Genomic DNA, 27,111 nt, shown 5'->3' on the forward strand with positions numbered 1-27,111 from the left:
ACTTGATTGTTCTCAACAATGTCTTCGGAGACGCCCCGTCACCGGAAGTTCTCGTTCACGTCGGCGAGCTTGACTGAAGTGAAGCGCGAACTGCCAGCAATGGAAAGAAAGGAGAGATGAGGAGGAGAGCGAGAAGCTGAGCGGGAGGGAGAGAGAGTGAGAGGCTGGGTCGACCTTGACTGCGGTTCAACACAAATCTCAGAGATCTCTTGAAGACGCGTGGGACCGACACACGGAGATGTCCGCGTGAAACACGGGGGTCTCTTTCGCCGACTTGGAGGACAACATCACCCACGCCTGCTGCGCATCTCCCGCGGCGCCGCATCGTCCCTACCCGGGGAGAAGACATCCGCATCTGACGAGAGGTAAATAAACCGCGTGCTTCCTGTGAACGCTCCCCTCTCTCTCGCTTCTCGTCACAACATGTCGATTTTTTTCAGAGATCGTTACAGTGGGGCGCCGCGGTGTGAGCGGATCTTTCAGTTTGTTTGTGTTTGACGCAGTTCGCGTCTCGCCGAGCGTGTTTACGGTCGCGCCGTACCGAACTCCGTTCAAAATACGGCTAATTTAAGGAATGCGTGTTTTTCCAGCACTGTGCGCGTCAAAACACGAGGTGTTAACACAGTTCGGGCGAGTGGCTTAAAATCGGCACTCACAAACAGCCGTTATTCCCCTTTCTACTGACCAGAGGTCTCAATAACTCTTGTGTCCCCACATAAGAACAGCAGATCGTTTCGCAGTGAAGTGGCGTTTATTTGAAGAGAGTCAGTCCCCGCCGGAGAGACGGACCAGCATGTCATTGTGACACGGTTGTAATTTTATTTTTATTCTTCTATTTCCCAAAGGTTTGACATATGGTGACTATAAGCTTGTATAAGCCTGGCAATTTAGTAATTCTCAGCTGGGGAAAAGATAAAAAACAGAAATTAAAAAAATAAAAATGCAACTTTATATGGCAATATTCATGCTAAAATTATGTTGCCTATAATAAAATTCTCCCTTTTAAATTTTTTTTTCGCACTTGTCTATCAACTCAGACAGCATTTGGCATTTGGCTGAACTACTAATTTTCTTCCCAGAGGAAAATTTCCATTAAAAGCTTTTTTTTTTCCACCCCTGTGCATTTAACTACAAGTGGATTTGAACCTCTTACTGCGCTGTGGTTTTCAGTATTTCACATATCTTTCTAAGCAAATACTGGCATTTAAGTCGCATTCTGTTTTTGTTTTCCCTCTCTCGCTTAAACAGTCACATTAAGTTGAATTACTTTGAAATCAGCATCACCAACCTGACCTATCATATGAGGTTTAAAAAATGTTTCATAATCTTCATCTCTCTTCTTCAGACTCGGACAGTTATTGTTTTGTTTTATTTTGATTTGAGCTGTTTGCTCAATCCTAGGTGATTTGCTGCCAATTCCTAATGGTTTTCTGACAAATTTTAAAGTAATTTTTTTGTCTGGTATTCAGATCATGACTTATCCTTGCGACATTGCTTGCTTATTAATTCATTTATTAATTTGCTAATTCTTGTGAAAATAATGGGTACTACACAAGTTACGGGTCGTTCATTGATGGATTTCCCGGAGTGTTTTGGAGATTTATATATGAGGGGATTTTGAAAACAATTGATATGAGAATTACAGTGAGCATAAATTGTTAAAAAAAAGTCTATTAATAAAAAGGAAGGAACTGACTAACAAAACATCTGTTGATGACGCCTGACTCACCATCACTCGCACTCGGGAAGATAATCTCCGATGTGACATTCAGCCGTTGAGCAACGATGCAGAGAGGGATGCGAGTCTTCCTCCGTTCATCCCTCCGCTCGACATGAGGGGTTCCTCGTCTACTTGGATTATCTACTCCACTTATCCTGCACTCTTGCAGCGTCGCGGGGGTTGTTGGTTTCCATCTTAGATGTCATTTTGGCGAGAAGCAGGGTTCACCCTGGACCGGTCACCCATGGAGGCGGCTTGTGTGTATGTCAGAGGATCAGCGGGTGGGATGCAAAACGCATGGTCAGAATTTGTGATAAAAATTAAAATCACTAACAAGGCAGGGTGTTAACACAACTGCACTGCTCTCATAATTAGTAGAGATTGTAATCCCTTGGGAAATGCTACTATCAATCATGTTATGAGAACTTAAGAGCCTTCTCACTAGCGCCCTCTGGTGGACACACAGTAAAATAGGTATATTTGACCCTTGAGGTGTCAAGTTGGCTATCGACTGGCCAACTAAACTCCCCATTCGGAGCAAACACTTAAACCTTTGTGTGTGATGTGTGTGTGATGGGGGCGGGGCTGGGGCTGATGTCAGCACGGGTTGCTGAACGGCTCTTTGTCCTCTAATAAAGGATGAGAGCAGTTGAGGTCAGCCCTCCATCTCAGAGATATGAGCCCTCGTCATGACCGTCGAACCTGGGAACTTCTCCGAAGTGTCATGGAGATGTCGAGATAAGCGGCGCCGTTTTTTCTTTACCCATTCTTCTTTGTGAGATCACTCGCTATGATTCAATGGTGCGGCAAACAAAGGGTGCGAGACGACTTCAGCATGAAGTCGCTGTTGCAACATGCGTTTTTCCAGCTCCCTTGAACTGCAAGCGGAACGAGGACGAGAAATCCGCAGTCTAGGGCGTTGAAATGCGGCACATCCTGCAGAATCCACAGCAATTATTTCTAGTGTTACTAATAAAGGGGGAGGGGTCACGGATTTTGGGAGGTCTTCTGAGTTTCCCCAGAAGCGGTAAAGCTTTTTTCCAGAGAGTCTGTTAAAAACCCGAGGTCTGTAATCTCCGTTCCGAGATAAGGCATTTATCAGGATACTTTGTTGTGCATTCTCCCCACGGCCTTGTTTACAATATGTTAGGATTCTGCGTAGCAAATAAATCACTAAGGTCTAAGTTTGTTTTTTTTGTCATCAAATTTATCAGCTTATTTGGTGTTAGTCTATTTATCGTTAGTCTATTTATCGTTCAGTGGTTTTTGCCAGTTTCTTGCCGAGCATGCATCTCTGTGATGTCACATGAAGACTCATGTTTTTTAATGTGTTGGTTAAATGAGGAAAAACGCCAAACCATTGAAATGGTCTAATATGACAAGACATGGGAAGGACCTTTCAAGTTTCAATGACGTAGAAGGCGGAGATCAAAAGGTCCCGAGCATTGTCATGGTTTTGTCCGAATCTGACCCTTGAACTTGTATTTGGAAATATATTTTGATGCCATGAATTTATTGGGAAGCAAGATACAGGATACAGGGGGATATTGGATCTATGTTGTCCGTCAACAACCAAAGTTAGCGGTAGAGGCTATTGGTGCCCTGACATTTAAAACACTACCTCGATTCCCTGCCACTTTTTTTTTTTTATATCATGTGAGACTGGCAAATTTTTTTTGATAGACATGAAAAGAATCTCATTCATCCATCTGTTCATGATGGAAGGTGCTATCAAGCATGAATCCCATCCAACAGTGCATATAAAACAAGAGCAATATCAAATCGTGACTCGCACTGAGATTGCGTCACAAGGGACCCTAACCTCTGATTGGTTAGCAGGAGATCACCTGACATCCAAGACCTACATCTCAAAGAAAAAGTCACCTCCAAAGTAACCCGGCGAACACACTCCGAGACACTTATTTTTGTTGGCTCGACTCTTAGATTCGATGAATATTTGATCGTCTGAAAGCCCCCGTAGTCTCGGTTTGCCCCCGTGCACAGCTACATTTACTACCATCTGTTAAAAGAACTGCTAGCGTCAGACAGAAGCCAGAGATCCCCCCCCTACCCCCGGAGTCGAAATGGAGCGCGCCTTTGCCCGGGTGAAGAGACACCGATGCTCAGCGTCGACACCGCAGACATTTTTATCCACAGTGTCGCGGAACCCTTGAAAAACCGCATCGGCTTGTTTTAGGAACTCCGCTGTGTCCATAATCCCTCAAAGGATCTTTCATCCCACTGGCACAAAACACTCTCATCCTATCTGCAGCTAACTTCATAAGAATTTGTTTCCCAAAGACAAAAAAAATCTGATATGTAATAATGTTTGTTTAGTCAGGACTGAGCAGAAGTCACGTAGAGAAGATAACTGACCGACCGCTTCACTTATTTTTATTCATGAGCATCCGCCCCCCGTTGCTGGCCGGATGAGGTCGAACTCCTCACGACAAGACTTTCAAAGTCATCAGATCACCATAGCCTTCTTCACAAGATGCCGTCTCGAATATCTAAGTCCGAGAGGGCGGTGAAAGTCGCTACAAGACTCAGGTCTGCTAGTTGCGAAAAGCAATTCGGGGTGTGACGTACAGGAAATCGTCTCTTCCACTTCAAAAATGCACGGCAGGTATATCCAGAACAGGATTGGGAATGCTTCCGAAATGACAAACTTTTCAAAAAAATCACCCTTGCACGATAGTCCTGAGCGGAATCTGTCAGAGTCCGTCAGATAGAGCTCTCGCGAGGGCTTCCTTCGCCGCTCCCAAGCTCCGTGCAGGCTTTTAAGCCGACTCTGCTGCAGTAGAGTCGAGCTTTGAATCCAGCTCTTCACTGCACGGTGTGATTCTGTGGTTCAGAAGGAAAAAAAATTGACAGGGTTTTCTAAGTCGTCAATACTGATTTGTTTTTGCTGTTGATCTGCCCTCAGCCGTGCCAATGTCTTTCTTTCTTGCTACCTCACAGCATAAACTCAAAAATGAATCTAGGGGTTTTCATTTCTTTTCTTTCTGGGAAAATTAGTCTCAAGTCAAGGTCTGAATTCTAAATAATACATTTTGACAGAAAAAAATAGAATTGCACTATTTATACCTGCATTTGTTGTGCTAGATGTATGTTTTATATCGTCACCCTCTTAAAATAATCGCCTAAGTTTTTTTTTTTACAAAAATGTTTTTTTTGCCTAAATCATCTCCTCATGATGCCGACCACCTCTGGCAAAATTGCCTACATCCTCAGTTAAACAGATTGTGTCATTCTACCCCTTTAGTAGAAATTGACTATGTCAAGAATGTGTCAACTGGTTCAGTTTTTTGTGTTTCCTGAAAAATCTGAAAAAATGACTTAGGCGTTTATTTTAAGAGTGACGATATGTGACATAAAGATATTGAGCATGAACGGATAGTACATGCACTTTATCATTGTGTCTGTAATTTAAGCTTCGCTAAGCCCTGCCCACCTTGATTACCGTCACTAACTCTGTCACGTCGCTCAGGGGCAGCGTGGCGTTCTCACTGCCCGTGATGGAAACCCAGAGGGAAATATTGCACAATTTTATGGATGAACAAAACAAAACAAAAAAATTCAGCGATTTCAGACAGAAGGATTTACCTTATGCTTTTGAAGGGCATTAAACATTCAAACCCTGGTAGTGTTTGCTTTGCTTTTTAACTCTCTACCATCACTAACAGCAACTAAAGTCAGTGGTGCAAGTGCAGAACAATAGTCTGGGCTTGGCAGCAAACACCCACTAACAACTGTATTACACTATTCTACGGCCAACTGATCCATAATTTTCCTCGGAACAAAAAAAGCTGTGCGCGTCGCTCTAGGGAGGATTCGGCCAGGTGCAAGGACATTCAAATAGCTTTGTCCACAGTCCACACTTTTTGTGCTTGTGAAGAAAATTAAAGGTTTGACCGAATCTGCACTGAAAGTCAAAGTCTAAAAAAAGTTGAACAATATGATTTCAATCATTTGATTTTTCTTTTTAAACTAAGTTTTCCTGTGACACTATAACTCCCTACTGATATAAAGTTGGTATCTGGCAGGTATTGTAGTTTGCTCATGGCTTTTTGGAGAGGGTTCCGAAATCAGTTCAGTTAATGTCAATGAAAAAGAATACAGAATACACTACCAGAGCCTTAAAAAGTTTGTTTTCAAAAAAACTTTGTTTCTCTCATTCCTTCTGTATATACAGTATATATATGAGAATAGACAGATTCAAATCTAGGATTTTTTGTTTCATATCTTTTTTTAATACATTCTTTCATCATTCATACCACCTATGGGAGAGGTTGGGGTTCCGACCTTATACTTTTGGCTGGTCCATCACAGGGCCACGAACTAAGACATACGACAAATCACTCGCTCATTCGCACATCTGGGCAATTCAGGGTCTCTAATGAACTTACTACATGTTTTTGGACTGTGAACAGGAAGCACGGGAACCCGGCGGGATTCACCAGAGTTGAGCCAGGGACCATATTTATTTTTATTTTTTTATATTTCCTATTTGTTTTTGAGCACATATTCATCCTCGCTGAAATCCCGTGATCTTTCATTCCAAAGGTCCCCGTCAAACTGAGAGGACTCTCGAGTACTTGTCGTGTCAATTGGCTTTTGAGTCGCTGTTAGAGTTCAGCGGCGTACTCGCAGATCAGTGCTTCCATCTCACTCCAGTCAACGGTTTCTCTGTTGAAGGAGGCCGCGAGTGTCTGAGGGGACTCATAAATGGGCTGTTGTGTCACCAGACGCACAGAGACTCAGACAAATCCTAGCTGTTTTGTCTCCGTGTCGTGACAGAGCCATCCGGGCCACACACTTGGCCAATGTTAACCGACTGCTAGCTCACTGGTTCTAATTTCATCCAAACCTGATCATGTTTACAAAGGATCACTCTGAACCCATTTACTTTCCTCATTCCTTCTATTTTTGTTGTCCTCGCAGTTCTTCTGAGGCCTCCAGTTTGAGTGATTTGTAGAAAAAAGAAAAAAAAAACGAAAGGGTACTATGATTTTGTTACATATTGTTTAACCCAAATCACGTCTTCCTGGTCCTTGCAAGGGAGCGGAGCGGTCTGAGCGTAACCCAGTAGTTTCGATGTGAAGAATCGGCAAACAGAAAAACGTTTGCGGATCAAAATGCCAACTTTGGATCGTGATCTGAAAACTGCAACTTGGTGGTCTGAACTCATCTCTAACAGGCTTGATCAAAAAATCCAAAGAGCAAACTTCTTGTTTTTCTGAAATGAAAAAAGAATAGTCGGTACAGCGATACAAGCCATTATTTCTTAACCGCTGTGTAAATATAACCATGGGAGGCAACTTATTCTTGAGTGTAAATCTTTATTTAAATTTAAAAAGGATTATTATTCACCATTAGCTGCCTTACATAAAACACAACAGATACGTTTTATGTTTTCTAGTGCATTTATTCATTCATTTATTTAGCGTTTGGGTTGCTAACCCTACACCTTGGTCTACTGCAGAAATACATTTCCCTTGCGTGTTTTAGCAGTCATCCATTCTGTCACTCTTGGGATTCCTTTGAATGTTAGTCAAACTATAATTTGACCAGCTCTGTATTTTTGGGGGATCATTTCACCCCAAAATGAAATAAAACAAAATTAAAATAAATCAAATTTAAATAATAGATATTTAGAGTTGGGTACATTTAAAGCCAAGAAATATATACAAAACTACACTGCTCAAAAAAATAACGGGAACACTTAAAAAACACATCCTAGATCTAAATGAATGAAATATTCTTATGAAATACTTTGCTCTTTACACAGTTGAATGTGCTGACAACAAAAGCACACAAAAATGATCAATGGAGATCAATTGTATCAACCCATGGAGGTCTGATTAGGAATCACACTCAAAATTAAAGTGTAAAAACAAACTCCAGGCTGATCCAACTTTGATGTAATGTCCTTAAAACAAGTCAAAATGAATCTGTGTTGCTTCCTGAGTGGACACTATGATTTCACAGAAGTGTGATTGACTTGGAGTTACATTGTGTTGTTTAAGTGTTCCCTTTATTTTTTTGAGCAGTATATATCTGTGAACAGGTTCAGGAATACATGTTTACATTTATTGGAAAAAAATTAGTTTGGTTTTAATGGTACTTGGACTAAATGGTAATATCTTTGAATAGAGTGAATCATCATATTAGTATACATGACTTGAGTCATACAAACAAAGCATAGCTCAAAAGAAGAAGTTGGACCCATGAAGAAAATCGTGTTCTACATTTGGATCGAAGTCAGACAAATAAACTTGCCGTTCATGAACCAGCAATAAATCTTTTCTTCATTCATTATCTGTACCCCCCCTCAGGGTCGCAAATCCATCTGTCATGGTTCACCCTGGACCAGTCGCAACCATTCAATCTGTCATTCAGTTGTATAGTTTCAATATAGTCGGGAGGGATTCAAATATACAGGGGTATCGCTTGACTTTTTTTTCTCTTAAATTCATTCATCCATTATCAATATTACTCACAGGATTTGGAATGAAACTGGAACCTTGGTTAACTTATGTTCAGTAAAGGCTGGACAAAAGTACAGATGATTTAATTTCACGTTCAGAATCTTGTGACAACAGCGAAGGTTGGGCAAGAAATTTGAATACATGTGAAAAGAAGCAAAAATATGATGGAATATTAGTCACGGACTCATGTTTTGAAGGCTGTGGGAGAAGAGTTCTACGGGACTAATTGAAAGGGCGCTTTGATTGGCTCTCGGCAAATACAAAACAAATACTTCAGTAACTTGGCTAAGTTCTGTGAGAAGATGAATGGATCGCTCTGAGGACACCATGAAGGATAGTCCCGGTCCAGATCAGGGGACGTAATCCTTAAAATGAGCTCTGTTCCAGTGTCATTGACGTAGCGAGCCCATATCCTCTAAAGCCACCGTGAAACAAAGAATCTGCGTTAAAGCAACAGAAAGAAGAACTTAGACGATGAGAAAATATTGAAAAAAAAAAAAAAAAAAATCCCAAGCGGGTCTTTGTGAAGGTCAGACACCAGACAAACATACAAGATATGAAGAAGATGATCAAAAGGCATTTTGAATACACATTGGGCTGAAAGGCTCTGACATTTATTCTGGAATTAAGTCCTCAATGTTATTTCAGTCAAGTTGTTCAAGTATTCCGGAAAATGTACAAAGCAGAGTTTGAGTCAAATACACACCTGAATGCAAAATACTCCTTTTATCATCTTAAAGGTCAGCTATTTTTTTTCCCCAGCTTTATCTTCTTCCCAAAGGGATTTCAGATTTCGCTCATCCTCTCAAAGGTACTTTAGATGGGTAACGCTCAATTTATTCATTACATGCGATTATGTGAAACTCATCAGTCATTACTGTTATGGTCTCTGTTTGCTTTGTAAAACGAGCTCTCTTATTAAGTTTAATCTTTCTTCTTCTTTTATGGGGATCTTAATGGCCTGCATCTCTTCATGTTTAATCTGAAAATTTTTTACCTTGCGAATAATTTAAATAGGGTGGGGCACGGCATAGATGGGTTCAGGCTCCAGCCCCACCTCTGCATACCCAACCCCGCATGGGGGATTAGCTTTATGTAGACTGAATGAATGTCTGTAAAAAAAACTATGAAATAAAAATGTAAAAAAAAAAATCTATATTGTAATTTCTGGACTATGAGCCACGACTTTTTTCACACGCTTTGAACACCGCTGTTTAAACAATGATGCGGCTAAATTATGGATTTTTTGGGGGCTGACGATCTTCATGTCGCCAAAACATTTAGCCTCGTCACATTGGACCGATGAAATTACAGTAACATTTTGAGGCTGTTCAATTCTGACTCTTAAGAGGCTGGAGCAGGATAAAGTGGGGATAGAAATGGACTTTTCCTTGTACCATTTATTATAAATCTTTTTTATCAGCCATGTTGCATTCACTGTTTGGAAAAAAAGCAATTCCAGTATGTAGTTGTGGATGTTACGGGTATGTATTTAATTAAAAGTTAAAAAAAGGGTCTCTGTGTAAATATCTCACGTTACAACGTAGACACTTGCAGCTTATAGACAAGTGCAACTTATAAATGTTCACACATATTTACTTAGTCATTTTTAGTCTGTGCACCTTATGTTCAGGTGTGCTCAATAGTCCAAAAATTATGGTATTTGAATTTTTTCCAATTATATCCAAACAATATCGCGTTTCTCGCTTCATGCTTGTTCCCAATTGTTCTATTTAGAGTTTAAACCGCAATTTGGAACTATTATAAGCTTGGATAGGCTCCAGTTACCACCAGCCTTGACCACAGGATAAGCGTTAATAATGAAAGAATGAATGTTAGTTACTGACTGGGATTGGGATGCATCTTTGACCCAATAGCTTATTGAAGGGTTAAATAACTAAATCCTCCAAAAAAGTATCAAACTAAGTCTTACCATAATGTTTTCCACGATACCCAACAGCAACGCCAAACTTCAACATGGAAGCATTTCACGGTCAATCCCCCAATTCCATCCAACATTTTACTTTATTTTGTGTTTTTCCAAATCACATTTTCAAGGTCTGCTAATATTACTGAACTTCCCGCAAATTGTTATCTTAATGGACCTTCTATTTTCCATTTGAAACATGCGTTCCTGTTTTGGGGATTCTTTATTTTTTCTTACTATTGAATACGCAATTTTCCTTTGATTTCAAGGTAATTTTCCACTCACGTGGAGACGCTTCCCCAACTTTCTTGAACATTTTTTTTTCTAATTTCAGTTCCATTTCTTCGCAACACTTTTTAAAATCCACCTCCAAGTAAACATTCCAATAAATATTTCCAGTCTCTCGGAAATTCATTTTCATAGTCCATGGCGACATTGAGGCCATTGGAAAAGCACATTATAATTCACTTCGATGTCCAATTATGATCCCATAGCAGAACAATGTTTTATTTTTTTATGCTATCAAGTAATCTGTTTCCAAGACAAAGCAGTTTCTTGCATAGTGGAATAGTAAGAGTAACTATGTATAATTTCGCGTCATTAATAATTGACGTGGAAGCCACATTAGATGAGTGAGTCACCAGCTGTTGGGTCTGTCAGGCACCACGCCACGCCATTACCGCTGGCGGTGCTCAGCCGAGAAGTAACACAATTAATGATGTCTGCAGAATGAACTGATAGCCGCCATTACTTTTGTTTAGCTATGTTTAACTCAGCTGTCATGATCTTTCCTCTTCTCTTAATATCCTCACTACGGTGCGTGTGCAGATGACCAAATACCTGCTATGTGTGTGCATCTAAGCTTTTTCAGTTTATTTTTTCCCAATTATGATTGAGGGAATGTATTGTTTATTTGTATTGCTATTTTTTTGACTGGAAAAAAATACCATATTTAGCTGAAGTAATACATTTTGGTGCTTGTGTTGCTATGTCTCAATCTATTATTTTAAGCACATTCATTTATATATACAACATATATACAAAGATTGAAAGATAGATACACTGATGAATATGTTTCCTTTTTTTCCTTCTTTTTTCTTTTCCAGCAAGGCTACAACACAAAAAGCTTAACAGTGTCATCACAGAAGTTTACAGAGAATCAGAAGCACACCACATACAACAAACTCCATGTACAAACAAAGTTTTCACAAATTTATCTTCGAAGCGGTTTCCTCAGACGCTCTGAGCAAAGGTGAAAACACCTTCAAAGCTGCGGGATGGAACCTGTATATGTGCGTGTGTGTGTGTGTGTGTGTGTGTGTTTGGTGTGTGTGTGTGTGTGTGTGTGTGTGTGTGTGCTTGATGTCTCATTATCTGTGGAAGTGACTCCCCAAGGACTAATCATTCTTATTCGCTTTTTCACCTTTAGAACTGATGATTGGCTCTGATTGTGTCACACACAAATATCAAATATTGAAATATGTGTTTGGATCATGCTTTAAAGAAAACTACTTTTGCAAAATTTTTGCACTAAACATTTTTAACACAGTTCAGACGTGCTCACAACTTCTTCAGGAAAAACGTTCCTCTTTAGGCTAAATGTAAGTCGTTCCATCCATTATCACTGATACGAGATGTTGTCTTGATCAGCCACCAGCGCAGCCACATTCATTTGCTGTCGATCCATAGTTAGTGAACAGTAGTTTATTTAAAATTGTAATTTACTCTTGCGACACTATGAGACATTTAAAACCAGACCAAATAATGTGTATCAGTATCATTTTACAGGTTCTAATTTACAAAAAGCAGCTTCTTTTCCAGTTGGTAGAATAAGAGCACAGCCATCAAAATATCTCTCCAAGATAAAATTTTTGATTATAAATTTGTGAGGTTGGGGGTGCCTATTGTTCTAACACGTGTGGTCTGATGCGGATGGAGATCGAAACCAATTTCACATGGTAATTCCTTCATGACTGATGCAGAACATCCTGAATAAGTAAATGTTCACTATGCTAAATCTTTAAAGAAACTGGTGTTTTATTTCAGATTCCAGAGCTGCACACTGACATAGCACAGTTGATAACTGTCGATGATTCATTTAGAACACGCCGTGTTCAGGGAAACTACTTGCTAACACTAAAGGTTCACTGGATGACACAGTTCGTCAGAAATAGTTACGGTCGTAGTGCCGGTCTGGCGCAAACCGGGGACGGATGAAGAGACTGAAGCTTCCACAGAAAGCGAGGAGGTTTATTGTAACATCACTCTGCCTTTTCTGGGTAATCCAGGACAGGATGAAGTCAGAATGTTTAATCCCAATTTTTTCTCATTTCACGGAACTTATTTATTCATGTTATGGAAGCATGTCGTAAAACACTTTTAAACCCATAGCAGCCTGTCCGTATTAACACCCGAGGCATGTCTGTGGAAATATGCAATCTTTCAACTCTTCTAGATGGCTATGTGTATGGTGTTAAAGCCAGCCTAATGTCAAAAGATATAACACCATTTTTGTCTCCTAAATAAAGCAGACTTCGCTAACCAACTGGAGCAAGAAAAAGACAAGGTTCAAATTATTGCTCAGGGGCCACATTTTTTGACAGTGAAAGACTCACCTCCTTTTGCTGTTATCTCAGGATTCGTCTTATTAGACTCAGATGGCGCGGACAGAGAATAAAGGGCTACACAGATAAACCACACAGCTCTAGACTGCTGTCAGTGCCAGCAGACATGATGGTCTGATGGGAGCTCATGTGGGAAAACGTCTGCTTTTGATGTGTCTTCAGCAAGGTTCACCGTTGAAAACTGACCATGAGGGAAATGTATTCATTATTCATACAGCGTTAAAACTCACATATTCTGTTCTTTATCATTCCTCCCCCCATCAACTTTTTTGGAAAGAGATCAGACTGAAAAGCTTACTTTTAGCGAATATTTTTAGCGAGTTTTGAGTCGGTAAAGATTTGCGGAAAGGTTTTAGGTGTCATAAGCAAAGAAAAGTGAATTTTTGTAATATTATGATATGTAAGCTAAGGTGGGTGCGCCTGTTTCAATTGTTGTCAAACGTCACTGCCCACGTATTACCAGTACGTGCTGTGTTTCCATGGTTGTCAAGCAGTACATACACTAGGTGGCGGTGTAGAGATAATAATAGATATATAATAATCATTAATTTTTTATTAATCTCCTGTGGGAAATTCCTTCTCATGGATAAACCATGAGCAGTTGGCTGCCATCTAGCAGTGCCAGGGGGGCAGTTCAGCGTTCAGTGTCCTGCTCAAAAACACTTCGACACATGAGGAGGAGCCGGGAATCAAACCGGGAATGTTCGGTTCCAAAAATGTTTTCTCTTTTTCTTTGTAAAGCAAATGTCAACACGGAGGCCCAATGAGGTTGGATTGGGTATCTTAGACCTTCGCTTTCACCAGGGTAAACGGGTTGCCTGTCTGGGATGTAATATTTCACTCTGCACTTCCTGTTTCTTTAAAACCTAAACTGATTTCGTGGCCTAGCTCTTTATGATTCTCTTATTCTCGCCTTCAAGACAATCTGTGAGGTCAGTGGTCCTCATGGGGCTTGAAGAATCCGTCCCCATACAAAGTGAAACCAAGCTGCAGGATTTAGGATGTATTGCCAGATTTTGGCTGTGAGAAGAAAGGATAACAATTGTTGTATAGGTCTTTTGAAGAAAAAGAAAAACAGAATTTGAAAGATTGAATTCTGGTTTGATCTGAACCTACCTGGCCATTTTGGACTCGAATAACAAAGTTTAATTTCTATGCAGACGTAGTTTGATGAAAACTCAGGATGCACTCATGGCACTATTCATTTTTTTTTTCCAGTCAGCCTCTTAAACTCTGACAAAGGTGCCTGCAAAATGCTTAAATTGTGAGGACTGAACCATTTCTCTGAAAACAATTGTGCACAACTGAGCAGGTACCAACGTCTCAGAGATAGTCAGGAAGTGCTTTTTTTTTTTCTTTTTCAAAAATAAATTATTTTCCAGGTGGATTCGCAAGCTACAATAACAATATTTGACAGTTTTCTGAGTGTCTGTAAAAATGATGGGGGAGAAATAATGAATCCCTAAGTATGTCTCTGAAACACCAAAGCATTGACCAAAGCGGTAATTGTATGCTCATAAACAGATGTGACATAGAGTGAGTGACACGATTGGCTCGGTTTTAGACTTTCTACCTGTGGATTTTCATCTAGAATCTTAGACGTGAATTTATTTCACACCCAAAATTGTTTTTTCTGTGCCATTGGAGATTTGTCCCGATGCACGGGTTTGTCACTTGACTTCCAGCCCTCCACTGCGTCAGCCCTGCTTGCTTTCAAGGAAAGTCGATTTATGATTTATGGGGCCATTCCTTGGACAGCTAAATGTGTATAAATTCAGTGGTATCATTACACATTAATTATATGTTACCAAAAATATACTGAAAGAGACAAGGCAAGCGTATGAAGCCTTTTTGTGATTTGTGAAAAGTATAAGAAAAGTGATTTATTGAAAATGTCCTTCTTGAAAAATGTCCTCGTCCTGTCAAAACTGTTCGAAAATGACACCCACTAAACAGAATCATCAGTTTGATTGAAATAAGTAACAATGATTTTTCCAAAGAGATGCAACGGTTTCCGACTCCTGCCTCCGACTGACTGAAACTTTCAAAATGCCGGCTTTATTTTACCCCAGGGACCAGGGTGCTAGTTTATGTTTTTTTCTGAAATGTTAATGTTAGTCTTTTCCTCCATGCAGACTGGATACGCCCCGGAAACACGGCCCATCGCATTTCCTAGTGAGCTGGAACCACAAGATGGGGTTACTGCTGTTCCTGCTGGCTGTCAGCTCTGCAACAGTAAAGAATGCTTTTGGCAAGTTCCATCATCTCTCTCACTCCCTTTCTATTTTTCCCTTTCATATGCAAAGTTATCTCCATAGGTTGTCCTTGATACCTTCGAACATGGATAATGTGTTGCATCGCACCAATTACATTGCTATATTTTTGGTTTTTTGAAAAGTAATATTCCTCTCACTACAGGAAGTATCTTTTTAATTATTTAATGCCTTTGTTTTTATTCATTTAAGTCCTCTAATTTCCTCTGAAATGATTGATCGTGTAAAAGTCAATATAACTATCGGGAAAAAATGTTTTGTGGTAAATAAAAGGTGTAGCTGACAAGAAGTTGAAATACAGAAACTAATAAATGCCTCGGTGAGAAAGATACACAAGTTAAATGGAAGGGTGTAGCTTATCTGGGGGGCTTCAGGGCCTATTTAAAATTTAATGATTGTTATTTTAGATGGCAGCTACAGGAAATTCAATTTTCTCCAAGTCCACCATTTTCCCTCTCTTTCACCAGCCGTGTCTCAGCGCTGAAAAATGCGCCAGAGCCATGAATGATGGATGCAGAATGGCTGTAGCTCATGTTGAAAGGACGGAGCTCGGCCAGTTTGTCGAAATGTGCAGCCATGCGTCTTTCTCCTCCCGCTGGACACACAACACACACAAAGACAACACACACATACGAGCTGTTTTAACTTTTCTCCTTGGATGCTTGGTCTTCTTTTTTTTTTTTGGTCAATGGCAAACTGTGAAATTAACAATTCAACAGATGCCGGTGACCTCCCGGGCAGAGGTAACATTAGTGATAAATATAATACTACTGCTGCTATGACAACTATTCCGGCTACTCTTATGGCTGCCAGTCCTTATATGTGGAAAAACAAATCTCATTATTACTAATAAAACTCACTTTTAAAGGGAAACAGCAATGGATGCGATAGTGAAGTGAATAAGACAGCGGTGTGTACTTCTCCTGGCCTTACCTCCAGGTGGAGATGTGTGTGTGTCCGGTCATGACACGGGCCCGGTGTTTGAGCAACAGCCATCAAGTGTGATTTACCCACAAGGCCTGAGTGAGGGGAAGGTGGTCCTGAGCTGCCAGGCCAGAGCCAGTCCGGCCGTCTCCTACAGGTAGGAACACACACAACTCGACCGCACGTCCTCCCGCCCCCCCATCCCTTATTTGAACTTTATAACCTGAGCATGGTGATGGTGCAAACCCTGGTCTGGGCCGTTGAAGTGACCGAAATACGTGCATCCTTCTCAGAATGTGCAAATAAGAAACACTCTTTAAAAAAACGGATTGATTTGATTTAAATATGGACTGTTTTATTTCCGAGCTGTCTCTGACTATGCAACTGCATGCCCTTCCACAACTCAAGAGGTCTTAAACGGGGGGTCTGCAGTCCCTTGGGATCTGTGGAGGTACTGCAGAGGGTGTATGTTTGAATAATAAAAATAATAATAATAATGCTAATAACAATAATAATGCATTTTATTTGAAGGTGCATTTCTTGACACTCATTCACACTGTACTGGTAAGTACACGTTAGTAACTGGCGTGAAACCGGTGAGCAGCGGCAGGAAGAAGCGCCAGCGTTCACTGTGTGTCTCTTTATGCCCAAAGACATAAAAGATTCTGATCTCAGATTCTGAGACGCTATTCAACTATTCATGGTTATTTAAAAATCTCAAAATAAGGCTTCACAAGCTTTATTTTGATGAGTCACAAAGTCCATTCTGACAAAAAAAGCTGAGCTGGAAGCCAATAGGCTTTTGGAAAACTTTAAATACTGTTACCAATAAAATCTTATCTGTGTTAGAAAATCCTTTTCAAACAAAACATATCCTCCTAGCTTTTCAGTAGAATTATAAAACAGCTTGTTAGATTATGAGGTTGATTAATTAATTATTTTACTTTGTTTTAATATTTTTCCCCCACAAATGTAAATGTTATTAAATACACTTTAACATGAATCAGACATGCAATATAGCTGTGGCTGGTGATGTTATCTTTTAAAACAGAAACGCCGCATATTCAGATTCTCACATTATCGAGTGGGGCGGCACTTCACTCGCAGCACCAGACTGGCCTTGAAAAAATTAATAAATAAAACAAATCGACCCATTATTCTAATAGCTAGGTATTGAATGCTAGAAAACAGGTGCGTTCCTTCATTGCGGTGCTACTAACAGGCCGTTCCATTATTATCATCCAGTTGACAGACAATGTTAATACAGGCGTTAATATCAGTCGACCAAGTGGGTTTATAAATGTCAGCGGCACAGTCACACATACACGACTATAGGAACCATTTTATTATTTGAATATCTTAGTATTCAATCCACTCACACTTATTTAGTGCACGTTACAGGACACTCAACATATAGACATCCAAAAAAAAAAAAATTTAAATAAAATATTTATTTGCATGGTGGCGTACTGGTCAGCACAGCATGAAGGACCCTGGTCCCTCAATTTTATCCCACATTCCAAAAACATGCAGCAGGCAAATTGGAAAAAAAAAATGTGAAAATTGCCCCGAATTAGTGAGTGAGTGAATGTTGTCTGTCCTTGTATGTGGCCCTGCGATTGACCGATGACAGTCCACGTGTACCCCGCCTCTCGCCCGATGGCTCTGGGTGCCGGATCAGCAGCAGAATATATAATATGTATAAACATGAATATATATATGTGCACAAATTAGGGAAAGGCCTGAACTTTATCTGTATGTCTTGTCGTCAGAACAGCCTAGAAATATCAGCGCGTTTGGTGCGCTGCATCATTTTTAAGTTTCACAACCTGTTTATGCAGGTGGCTGGTAAACGGGTCGGAGGTCCAGCTGGGTCTGAATCCTCGTTATTCGCTGGTCGCCGGGAACTTGGTGATCGTCAGTCCCGAGTCCAGTCGAGATGCGGGCTCGTACCAGTGCCTGGCCGTCAACCGCTGCGGCACCATCATCAGCCGCGCTGCCAACATCAAATTTGGCTGTGAGTATAAGGAAAACTGCAGCGGTCCCGGTGCATTAAACCAAATCACAAATCCACAGCCACACGAAGAACGACATTTAAATATTGCACTTTATTCTATTTCTCATTCTGACTTTTGAGGCTTTATGTGATCCCTCGTAGTGCTGTTGTGCTATTCCATGCAGTCATGATTTGACCTTCACAATGGTACCACGATGTACGTCCTGTCTTGCCCCCTGCAGATCTGGACGATTTCCCCTCACACAACAGGACTCCTCAGACGGCGTACGAAGGTGTCGGGACGTTCCTCGCCTGCCAGCCACCTCCACATTACCCAGGTACCCCGTCTACCCCGCCGCCCCCCGCAGAACACCTCCTCACTACCCAGTGACGGCGCATCGTGGAACGTGCTATTCATTCGCCGGGCCTTAGTTTCCAACCTCAACCCCAGCCAAGTCCCTACCGTTCTCTTCTTCCCCACAGCTGTGTCCTACAGGTGGTTTTTAAACGATTTCCCTAACTTCGTGAAGGAAGACGGCCGCTGGTTCATATCCCAGGCGACGGGGAACCTGTACGTTGCCAAAGCCGAGCCCAATGACACGGGCAGTTACTACTGCTTTGCCACCATCAGCCTTGAAATCAGCACCAAGAGCACTCTGAGCAAGAGCAACCAGCTAACAGTGCTCGGTGAAGGTAGGAGGCTTCTTCCTCGCGTTTGGATGTTTCTCCTGAACCATGGATGATCTCATTACCGGCAGTGCCAGTGTTCGTTGTGAGTGTAATGGAAAGAGAAATTAAATACCCGCCAGCTGCCAGATTTGCCTTTTTTCGAACACGTCCCGCTTAATTTAAGTTCAACTACGTCCTTCAAGATTGCTTGCAACATCTGGTTAATTTCTTACTGATGTGTTTGGGTCTTTTTGTGTAAAATCTGCTGATTTCAGGTGATTTCCTTTTTTTTTTTCTTTCTTTTTTAAATCTCTCTGAAGCCCAGGGTCATTTCTTGATCCTGAATTATTTGTTTTGTATGCTGATCTGATGTACCCTGTAGCCGATTTTTGTTACCTCCTCTTTTAGCCTTTCAAATATCTTGATTATTTGGTACAGAAAAATCCTACAAGTCATTATAAAGTTCCTTTGTATATATCTGATTTTAATGTCACTGATTTCCAGATTTCCAGCATTTTGTTATTGTTTCTATCATTTTGTTGGCCTCTTGGAATTTTTTTTAAGCAATTTTCTTTGTATAAATATTCTTGCAAATATTTCACAGAGTCCTTCGAAAATCCTAAGCAATTCATTTTTGCACATCAGTGTCCGACCTCCTGATTAACAATTTTGAAACCGACTTGTCAGTTCTTTTTTTATTTTCCTCATGTCTTTGCATGACCGCAGCCAATCCCAGGAAGTCCGCTCCAACCATCAAAGTTCGCTTCCCGGCCGAGACATACGCCCTGGCGGGACACAACGTCCAGCTAGAGTGCTTTGCCTATGGAAAGTACGTCCTGACACTCCTGCGAGGCCTCTTTCCTGTAAGTAGATGGATCCTCCCCTAACATGTCCTCGCTCCTCTCAGTCCAGTCCCGCAGATACGATGGAGGAAGGTGGACGGGCTCATGCCGTCGAAGGCGGGCCCGAGCACAGAGAAGCCCACCCTCACCCTTCCCAACCTGTCCTTTGACGATGAGGGCGTGTACGAGTGCGAGGCCTCCAACTCGGAGGGGGTCGACACGCACCAGGGGCGCATCACCGTGCAAGGTTGGTGTGTGACGTTGCTTCATGTCATGTCGACATCTCGACGTGTTTTTTTTCCACAACAGTGATTTGACGCTGGGCTATGTTGGATGTTTTTAGCTCAGCCCGAGTGGCTGCAGGTGATGAGTGACTCGGAGGTGGAGATCAGCTCAGAGCTGCACTGGAGCTGCATAGCGGCAGGTAAACCACGACCGTCTGTCCGCTGGCTACGTAACGGACAGCCTCTTGCTACACAGGTAACACACACACACACGCCACCTCTACCTGAATTTTTTAATTTTTAATTTTTATAATTTTTTTTTACTTTTTTTACATTTACCACGTTGTTTCCTTCATTGTTTTTATTTTTATTGTTTCTGTGAAATCTACATTTTGCATATATTTATATGACTTTCCGGTGACCTTAAGTGCAGAGTATAACGCCTTAAATAAAACGCATCATTACAATAATTTTTAAAATGTCATGAAAATCACTCGTCAGATACACAACTGATTGCCGTTGACGTTCATGTGAACATCATAATCCAACCTCTTTCTATACATAATTTCAATTGCCCAGAAATTCCAAAGTTTTTGGGGGAATATTTTCACGTAGCTTGTTATGATGACTAATTTTTAGTTTCATCTTATTGAGTCCTAACTTGTGTAGTCTCTTCCTTACTCATTTCTGCATATATGCCTTGATGCTATTTTTCGACACCTAAGAATAAAGGTGAATTCTATATTATTTGACTTTCTTTTAGCAAGTCTGGCTTTGGTTTATTTATGAATTCATGCCAAACATCCTCTTTTTTTTCCCGTAATTTTCACACCCGTAATTGGGTTTTGTTGAATTTGGTTGAAGTTGCAAAGGTCCCAATAAAAAAATAACCAAAAAAATGTCAGTTGTAAGTATGGTGTAACCATGACTACCAAAGTACTCCTGTCCTATCAGATGGACACTTGGAACAGTAAAAAAATGTACTATTACTTTCCTTCATGAAATGTGGGTGAAACTTGAGTTTTAAATGGAAAGTAGTTTATGCACAAAATGAAACCATAAGAGTATAACAACTATATTCATATTCTTATTCTGTTATAATAATAATAATATGATAATATATTTATTATTATTCAAAATAATAACAGGGTTCTCCAGATTCCTCCCACAGTACAAAACAAAGCAGAGTTTGGGTCAAATACACACCTGAATGCAAAATCCCCTATATTATCGTTTCAAAGGTCAGCTATTTTTTCCTCCTTTATCTTCTTCCCAAAGGGATTTCCGATATCGCTCATCCTCTCAAAGGCACTTTAGATGGGTAACGCTCAATTTATTCATTACATGGGATTATGTTAAACTCATCAGTCATTGCTGTCAATCTCTGTTTGCTTTGTAAAACGAGTTCTCCTATTCAGTCATTTTTTTTTTTACGCTTTTTTGGTGATCTTAATACCCGGTCTCTTCGTGTTTAATTGTTGATTTTTTTTTTTTTTCAAATGATTCATCAAAACTGTCAATGAATGAATAAATGTATAATTGATCAGGCACTAATAAAGATGGCACTTGTAGAGAGCCAAACAAAAGAACTTACAATGGACTTTGAGATAAAGAAGAATTTTGTTGTTTTTCCCTCAAACGTCTTTGGAAAAACACCCCTTGAAGTGCGTCACCTTATATAAGGCAGATTCTAAGTGTGTCGTCGCCCTGAATCTTTTGTTTTGAAATCGGCAAGCAGGCAGAGCCAACAGAGAATACTGTCTGTGTTTTGTTTCTGTTTACAGACAAAATCTGTACTTTGTGTGTTTTTTTGTTTTTTTTTTCAAATTTAGTTTTCAGGTTGCTTGTCACAGGGAAAAACTCCCCTTGACCATACTGTTCTACTTCATCTGCACATTCTTATTTTAAAGCTGTGTTCTTCAGTTTATTATATATTGTGCTGATCACAGTTATGATTCATGTTGCTTTCACACGATAAGTTTTTTGCAGCACGTACATTTAAAAAAAGAAGACGATGATCCTGCATTTTTCGCACTTGCATTTATACCTTGTGTTTTGAAAGTCATAACACCCTACTTTTCACTTAGTTCTGCTAATCAAAGCTGGGGATCGGTCTTTTTTTGAGGATGACTCCTAGATGAGTCACAAAGTGCATTTGAACAAAAAAAGTTGAGTTGGAAAAAGTGTCCCCGCCCATCCCCGCTCATCCTTCTTGTCTGACTGCGTCCTAGGACCGAGTTGAAGTAAATGGAGCCCGTCTAAAAATCAGCAGCCTGGCGCTGGAAGACTCTGGAATGTACCAGTGTGTGGCAGAAAACAAGCACGGCACTATTTACTCCACCGCCGAGTTGAGGGTCCAAGGTAGAGGGGGGCAAACAACGGCTCAGGACACGGTCCTACATGACCGCCGTGCTGTGTAATGACCCCATTTGTCTTTCCTTTTCCAGTCCAAGCCCCAGACTTCAGGTCAAATCCGGTGCGGAAACTGATCCCCGCAGCCAGAGGGGGTCAGGTGATGATCGAATGCCGTCCTCGAGCCGCCCCAAAGCCCATCCTGTTCTGGAGCCGTGGGACCGAGTTGCTCACCAACAGCAGCAGGTACCAGAAGCACTTCTTCTTCTCATGTCCTAGAAAAGCTGGAAAAACCTTGAAAACAGCTGATCAATAAAGAGCTCATCTGATAAAGAGCAACGTATCATATCTCATGCTATCCCATTAAATTCTTGCTTTAGCTCCAAAAATCTATAACATCACCATCTGAAAAGGTAAAATTGCATAGCGGGATAGTCAACAAGAACATTTAAAAATGTCTAAAGAAAGAACAATAATAGCTGATGCCGTTTAGATTGTTGTTGCCTTGATACGTGATTCTGGTGCAGCAGAAAATGTCCCTATGTCATAGAAAATTATCTTTACTTATTCTACAAAGAATGTGTTTTTCTTTATCTATAGTGATAACTGATTTTGAATATCAAGTATCTGTGTTTATTCATTTTTAACTTTAACAACATTGTCATCAGAGGACAAGGCTTCACACAGAATACCAGGAGTCCCTTCAATCAGTGATATACAGAACAAAAAGCAACCCCTGGGGTTCCCAGTATTTGATCATTTTTTCTGCATGCGGTTCCTCCATCCAAAATTTTCCTCTCGGGCGAAACACAACTCATGTTTAGATCAGACAGGCTGATTTACAGTCTATCCCCTAACAGAAGTCTCCTGGCAAAACTACAAAGTCCATGTGTCATCATTTTGTCAGCGGTTGCCATTGAATAACTTCCATGAATCTCGAGGCCATTATGAAATGTAAAATATATGTATCTCAATAAATTAATTGAGACTCTTTGAATGTACATTAAATGGATTAAACTTGTTTTTTTTTTTTAAATATAAACATGAATCTGTTCACACAGTTATGATTAAGTATTTCAAGCGCACACTTTTCAAATCTCTCAATAGGTTGATTTGTGCCTCGGGTTGTCTGAACTCTAGACAAACAATAAAAAAAAAAAGGCATCTTTGTATTATTTTAGTTCGGAGTAATGCTACAGAAATTCAGCAAAGCAAACAACAAAGCTGGGAAACCGCGAGATGTAACTCATTAAAGCAGGAGCAGCTTTATCCTCATGCCAAATGAAACACTGGTATGCAGCTTCCAGCAGCGCAGTGTCTGTATAAGAAGATTTATTACTGTTGATTTCATCAGATGCCGGCATAGATGCATGAATAAATTGTAACCCAGCTGAGTGTTTGTTCATTTCTAATATTGATCTTTTGATAGGGAAAAAAAGAAATGAAGTTTGAAAGCCCCAAACACTATAAAGAAGAGAGAGTAATGGATTACTAGATGTTAAAGAAAGCTGCACCAAAACTGAACTCAAGGCTCTAAGCATTTATTGTCTTTTTTTTCATGTTTTCTTTTTTAATTTTCTCCCGACTGTTTGATATCAGCAGGAGATAATTCAGTATAAAAGAATTATCAATATTTACTTTATCAACATGATGAAAAAAAGACCATTTGCAAATAAAGGGTTTATTATACAGCGTCTGATTGTTTATATTTTCTCTGGCCATATTCCTGTACACATTCTTTGTACTGTTTTTACATCTAAATCTGAAATTATATGTGGAAAAAAGACACGAAAACATGTCAGCTTCCACTTTGAGGTTCAAAATTGCCCAACTCTTGGCTCCGCGAGCTATTTAGATTTTATTTATAAGATAAGGAATAAGATTTCATCCCTTGTGACGTCTGTGTTCTGTCACAAGTTGTTGTTTTGCTGGTAATAATCATGGTTGTGGAGGCAAATCATAGGAGCTCGCGCTTAGTTCCAGAAAGTATAGAAATCACTGTTGTTATAGAATATCATCGAGGGGCAAAAGGGATATTGAGTAGTATAAAATAACGTTCTCTGTCATTCTCTTGTGTAGGTTTTGTAGCTAAGTCATCCATGAAAGTGTGAATTCCACTTTTTCATTGGAAATAGCAATGGTCATAAACCCGACCGCACTAACCTATCAATCACTTGCTTCACAGTGCATGTCATCAATCCAACTGGAATATTAGATATATTTAATCTATTAATGTTGATTAAAAAATAAAATAGGCACCATGTTTTTAAGTGTGAAAAAAACAAGCAGCCTGACACTACAACACTGTAACTTTTTAACACACATCAAATTTTTTTAATCGAGTTTAGATAAATCTAGAATATATTTAGATAATACAATCCTTTTCTTCGCTGCCCCGGATGAATTATGAATTGCGGGTCATCAGCGGGTAGCAGTGGAGCCCAGCATGCCACTGCATGTCATCCCGGCACAGCAGGCAGCGCATGAAGGACCTGATTGGCCACATAGAAGAGGCCAGGAAACTTGATTCAAATGCAGTAAATTATCATCAAATAGCCAGAAAAAAAAGAAAAAAAAAGCATGCTGCATTGATTGTTTCAATTGTTCCATGCTGAAAGTACTGTATTGGTATTTACGTCCCTTTTCATACTAGGACAAAGAACTAAACAACAACATTGAAGAAATGGTATATAAAGCACTAATTTGGTGGTTTTAGCAAAACAGCTCATTCTCCTGGGAATCATCAGGCAGTGAATCAGGATCTCATTAAAATTCAACTTTAAACCTAGCGAGACTGGCTGCGGAGCGGTGGGGGTTGGTCCGGATGGCGATGGCTGGATAAATTTAGTAAACTTATGCGGGTGACATTTGTCTCTGGAATAATGTGGCAACTGCCGGTGGACGTGATAATAAGAACTAAAGATTCCAAAGCTCTGGCAACTATAGCGAATAATGTTTATTAGATAGGATGACTTAATGCTCCCAATCTACTTTTTTGGTGTTTTTCAGGGTGGCGGTCACTCCAGATGGCATCCTGTGGATCTACAACATCAGCAGGGCCGACGAGGGAAAATATACGTGCTTCGCCGAGAACTACTTGGGCAAAGCCAACAGCACCGGACACCTGTCCGTCCGAGGTACGCAACGGCCCCCGAGCCATTTCTGATTCCTTGAAAGATCTTCCCTGCCAAAGGAGCTTATTTGAGGAGTTGGAACTGTCCAAATAGACAGATTTTTTATTGTTGTGTTTTTTTTTTTTTCTTATTGATTTCTGCAATTTTCCTGCCACTGCAGCAGCCGTGATAGGCTAAGCATGACAGCTTCTTTTTTCATCAAACAAAGCATTTTTCTTATAATAAATTTACATTTCATCAAAATTGCCGAAATACTACATTTTTCTTTTCTGCTCTTCTGTTCTATTTTCCAAGTTCACTTTTGTTTTTCTGTTTAAAAAAAAATCTAGATGCCACCAAGATCACCTTGGCTCCTTCCAACGCTGACATTAACCAGGGAGAGAACGTGACGCTGCAGTGTCACGCCTCCCACGATCCCACCATGGATCTGACCTTCACCTGGACCCTCAACGGGGTCCTGCTGGATCTGGAGGACTCGTCGAGGCCGTACCACAGGGTGGAGGGGGTGAGTGCCGCTCTGCAATCTGGTAGATTGAAATATGAAAAAGCGTGTTCAGTTATTTTTCCTTCATTTGACATGTTTGCAATGAAGGTTGCTCATATAATTAAGGGGTTCGATTTAGATCCAAGAGTTACACAGAAGTATTAACGTATACGCTCTTTCAGTGGCTGTCCTTGAAGTTATTTATAATTTGCTTCAACTCCCCCCCCAAGGAAGCACTTCGCAACTGTGAACAACAGCCTTTTACTGTGGCCCAAGACATTGGAAAAATCTGATCTCTATTGGGGCGGCCTTCTGCCTCAACCGGTCGGGGTAGAAAGAGCACTGCTACTAATATTAATAATAATAACGCATTTATTTGGGGGGCCTTGACACTCAAGGACACCATAAATATATATCCAAAAAATACATATACGTAACACATATGCATGTATATGTATATATAAATAGATACATGCATACACACATACACATGTATATGGATATATATATATATATATATATGAGAGATGAGAGATGAGAACAACTTTATTAATCCCGAAGGAAATTGTTGTGCCAGAGTTTCAAGTAAAGACATAACAGTAATAGATAATAGTGGAAAGGAGGAAGAATAAGAAATATAATGAAATATAAATTGTCTTAGCTGTTAGCAGTAACTACAAAGATTGAAGATTCCCTGCGGCTGAGGGAAGAGGAATTAAAAAGTCTGATAGCCTCAGGTAGGAAAGACCTCCTGTGACGTTCAGTGGAGCTCTTTGGTAGATATACATGTATGTGTATATATACACATACATATACAAACACATATAAAAAAACTAATAATCAAGTGACAAGGCTGCTGGTGTGAGTCGGTATCATAATAAAAGTGGTGAAAGGCAGCAGTTGATCAAGCCAGAGAATGAAGGTCTGACCAGGTGATCGGGCTCTAACAGTTTTTTTTAAATGGGAAAACATTGCTCGCTAGAACTGTTTTGAATCTCATCATATTTTCTGGTGCTAACATACCCATAAAAGTTAGCTTATTTGTAAGGAGTCATGTATTCATCCTGTTACACTGATTCCTGTCATTTGATTGTTCTTGTTGAATATGGATGTACAAAAGAACTGTCCCTTCTTATGCGACGTTGATTTACCTGTTTTTTTTTTTGTGATTGGCATCTATCGGTCGCCATCTATTCAACTTTTCAGAAGGAAAACATTGGAGACTTGCTGATAGTGAATGCTCAGCTGAGTCAGGCTGGGGTTTACGTCTGCACGGCTCAGACAGTGGTGGACAGCGCCACAGCGTCAGCCAAACTGGTGGTTCGAGGTGAGGTATTAGCATAAAGGAGACCGAACTAAGACTTTGAGCACTATTCTTGGAAAAGGGCACAGACAAACATAAAGTTATCATTGCTACCCGTAGTCTTTTCTGACTGAAAAACATTTATTAT

At 40.3% G+C, this 27,111-nt stretch overlaps 1 protein-coding gene across 1 annotated transcript in view; it reads left to right on the plus strand.

Moving 5' to 3' along the window:
* The first annotated feature begins 213 nt into the window (after positions 1 to 213).
* Positions 214 to 27,111, plus strand: part of cntn2 (contactin 2) — a 36,961-nt gene continuing 10,063 nt past the window's right edge. The window contains exons 1-14 of the mRNA XM_086168535.1: positions 214 to 365; positions 14,898 to 15,013; positions 15,975 to 16,116; positions 17,801 to 17,976; positions 18,198 to 18,293; positions 18,439 to 18,648; positions 19,351 to 19,453; positions 19,532 to 19,713; positions 19,810 to 19,946; positions 21,922 to 22,051; positions 22,138 to 22,288; positions 25,052 to 25,179; positions 25,506 to 25,681; positions 26,867 to 26,987. Of these exons, the coding sequence (XP_086024661.1) occupies positions 14,956 to 15,013; positions 15,975 to 16,116; positions 17,801 to 17,976; positions 18,198 to 18,293; positions 18,439 to 18,648; positions 19,351 to 19,453; positions 19,532 to 19,713; positions 19,810 to 19,946; positions 21,922 to 22,051; positions 22,138 to 22,288; positions 25,052 to 25,179; positions 25,506 to 25,681; positions 26,867 to 26,987 (1,810 nt within the window). The 5' untranslated portion in view covers positions 214 to 365; positions 14,898 to 14,955. The remainder of the gene's footprint in view (positions 366 to 14,897; positions 15,014 to 15,974; positions 16,117 to 17,800; positions 17,977 to 18,197; positions 18,294 to 18,438; positions 18,649 to 19,350; positions 19,454 to 19,531; positions 19,714 to 19,809; positions 19,947 to 21,921; positions 22,052 to 22,137; positions 22,289 to 25,051; positions 25,180 to 25,505; positions 25,682 to 26,866; positions 26,988 to 27,111) is intronic.

This window comes from Fistularia commersonii, chromosome 21 (assembly GCF_037954325.1).
Source record: "Fistularia commersonii isolate RoL2024-O1a breed Wild chromosome 21, RoL_Fcom_v1.0, whole genome shotgun sequence".
NCBI classification, from domain to species: Eukaryota; Metazoa; Chordata; class Actinopteri; order Syngnathiformes; family Fistulariidae; genus Fistularia; species Fistularia commersonii.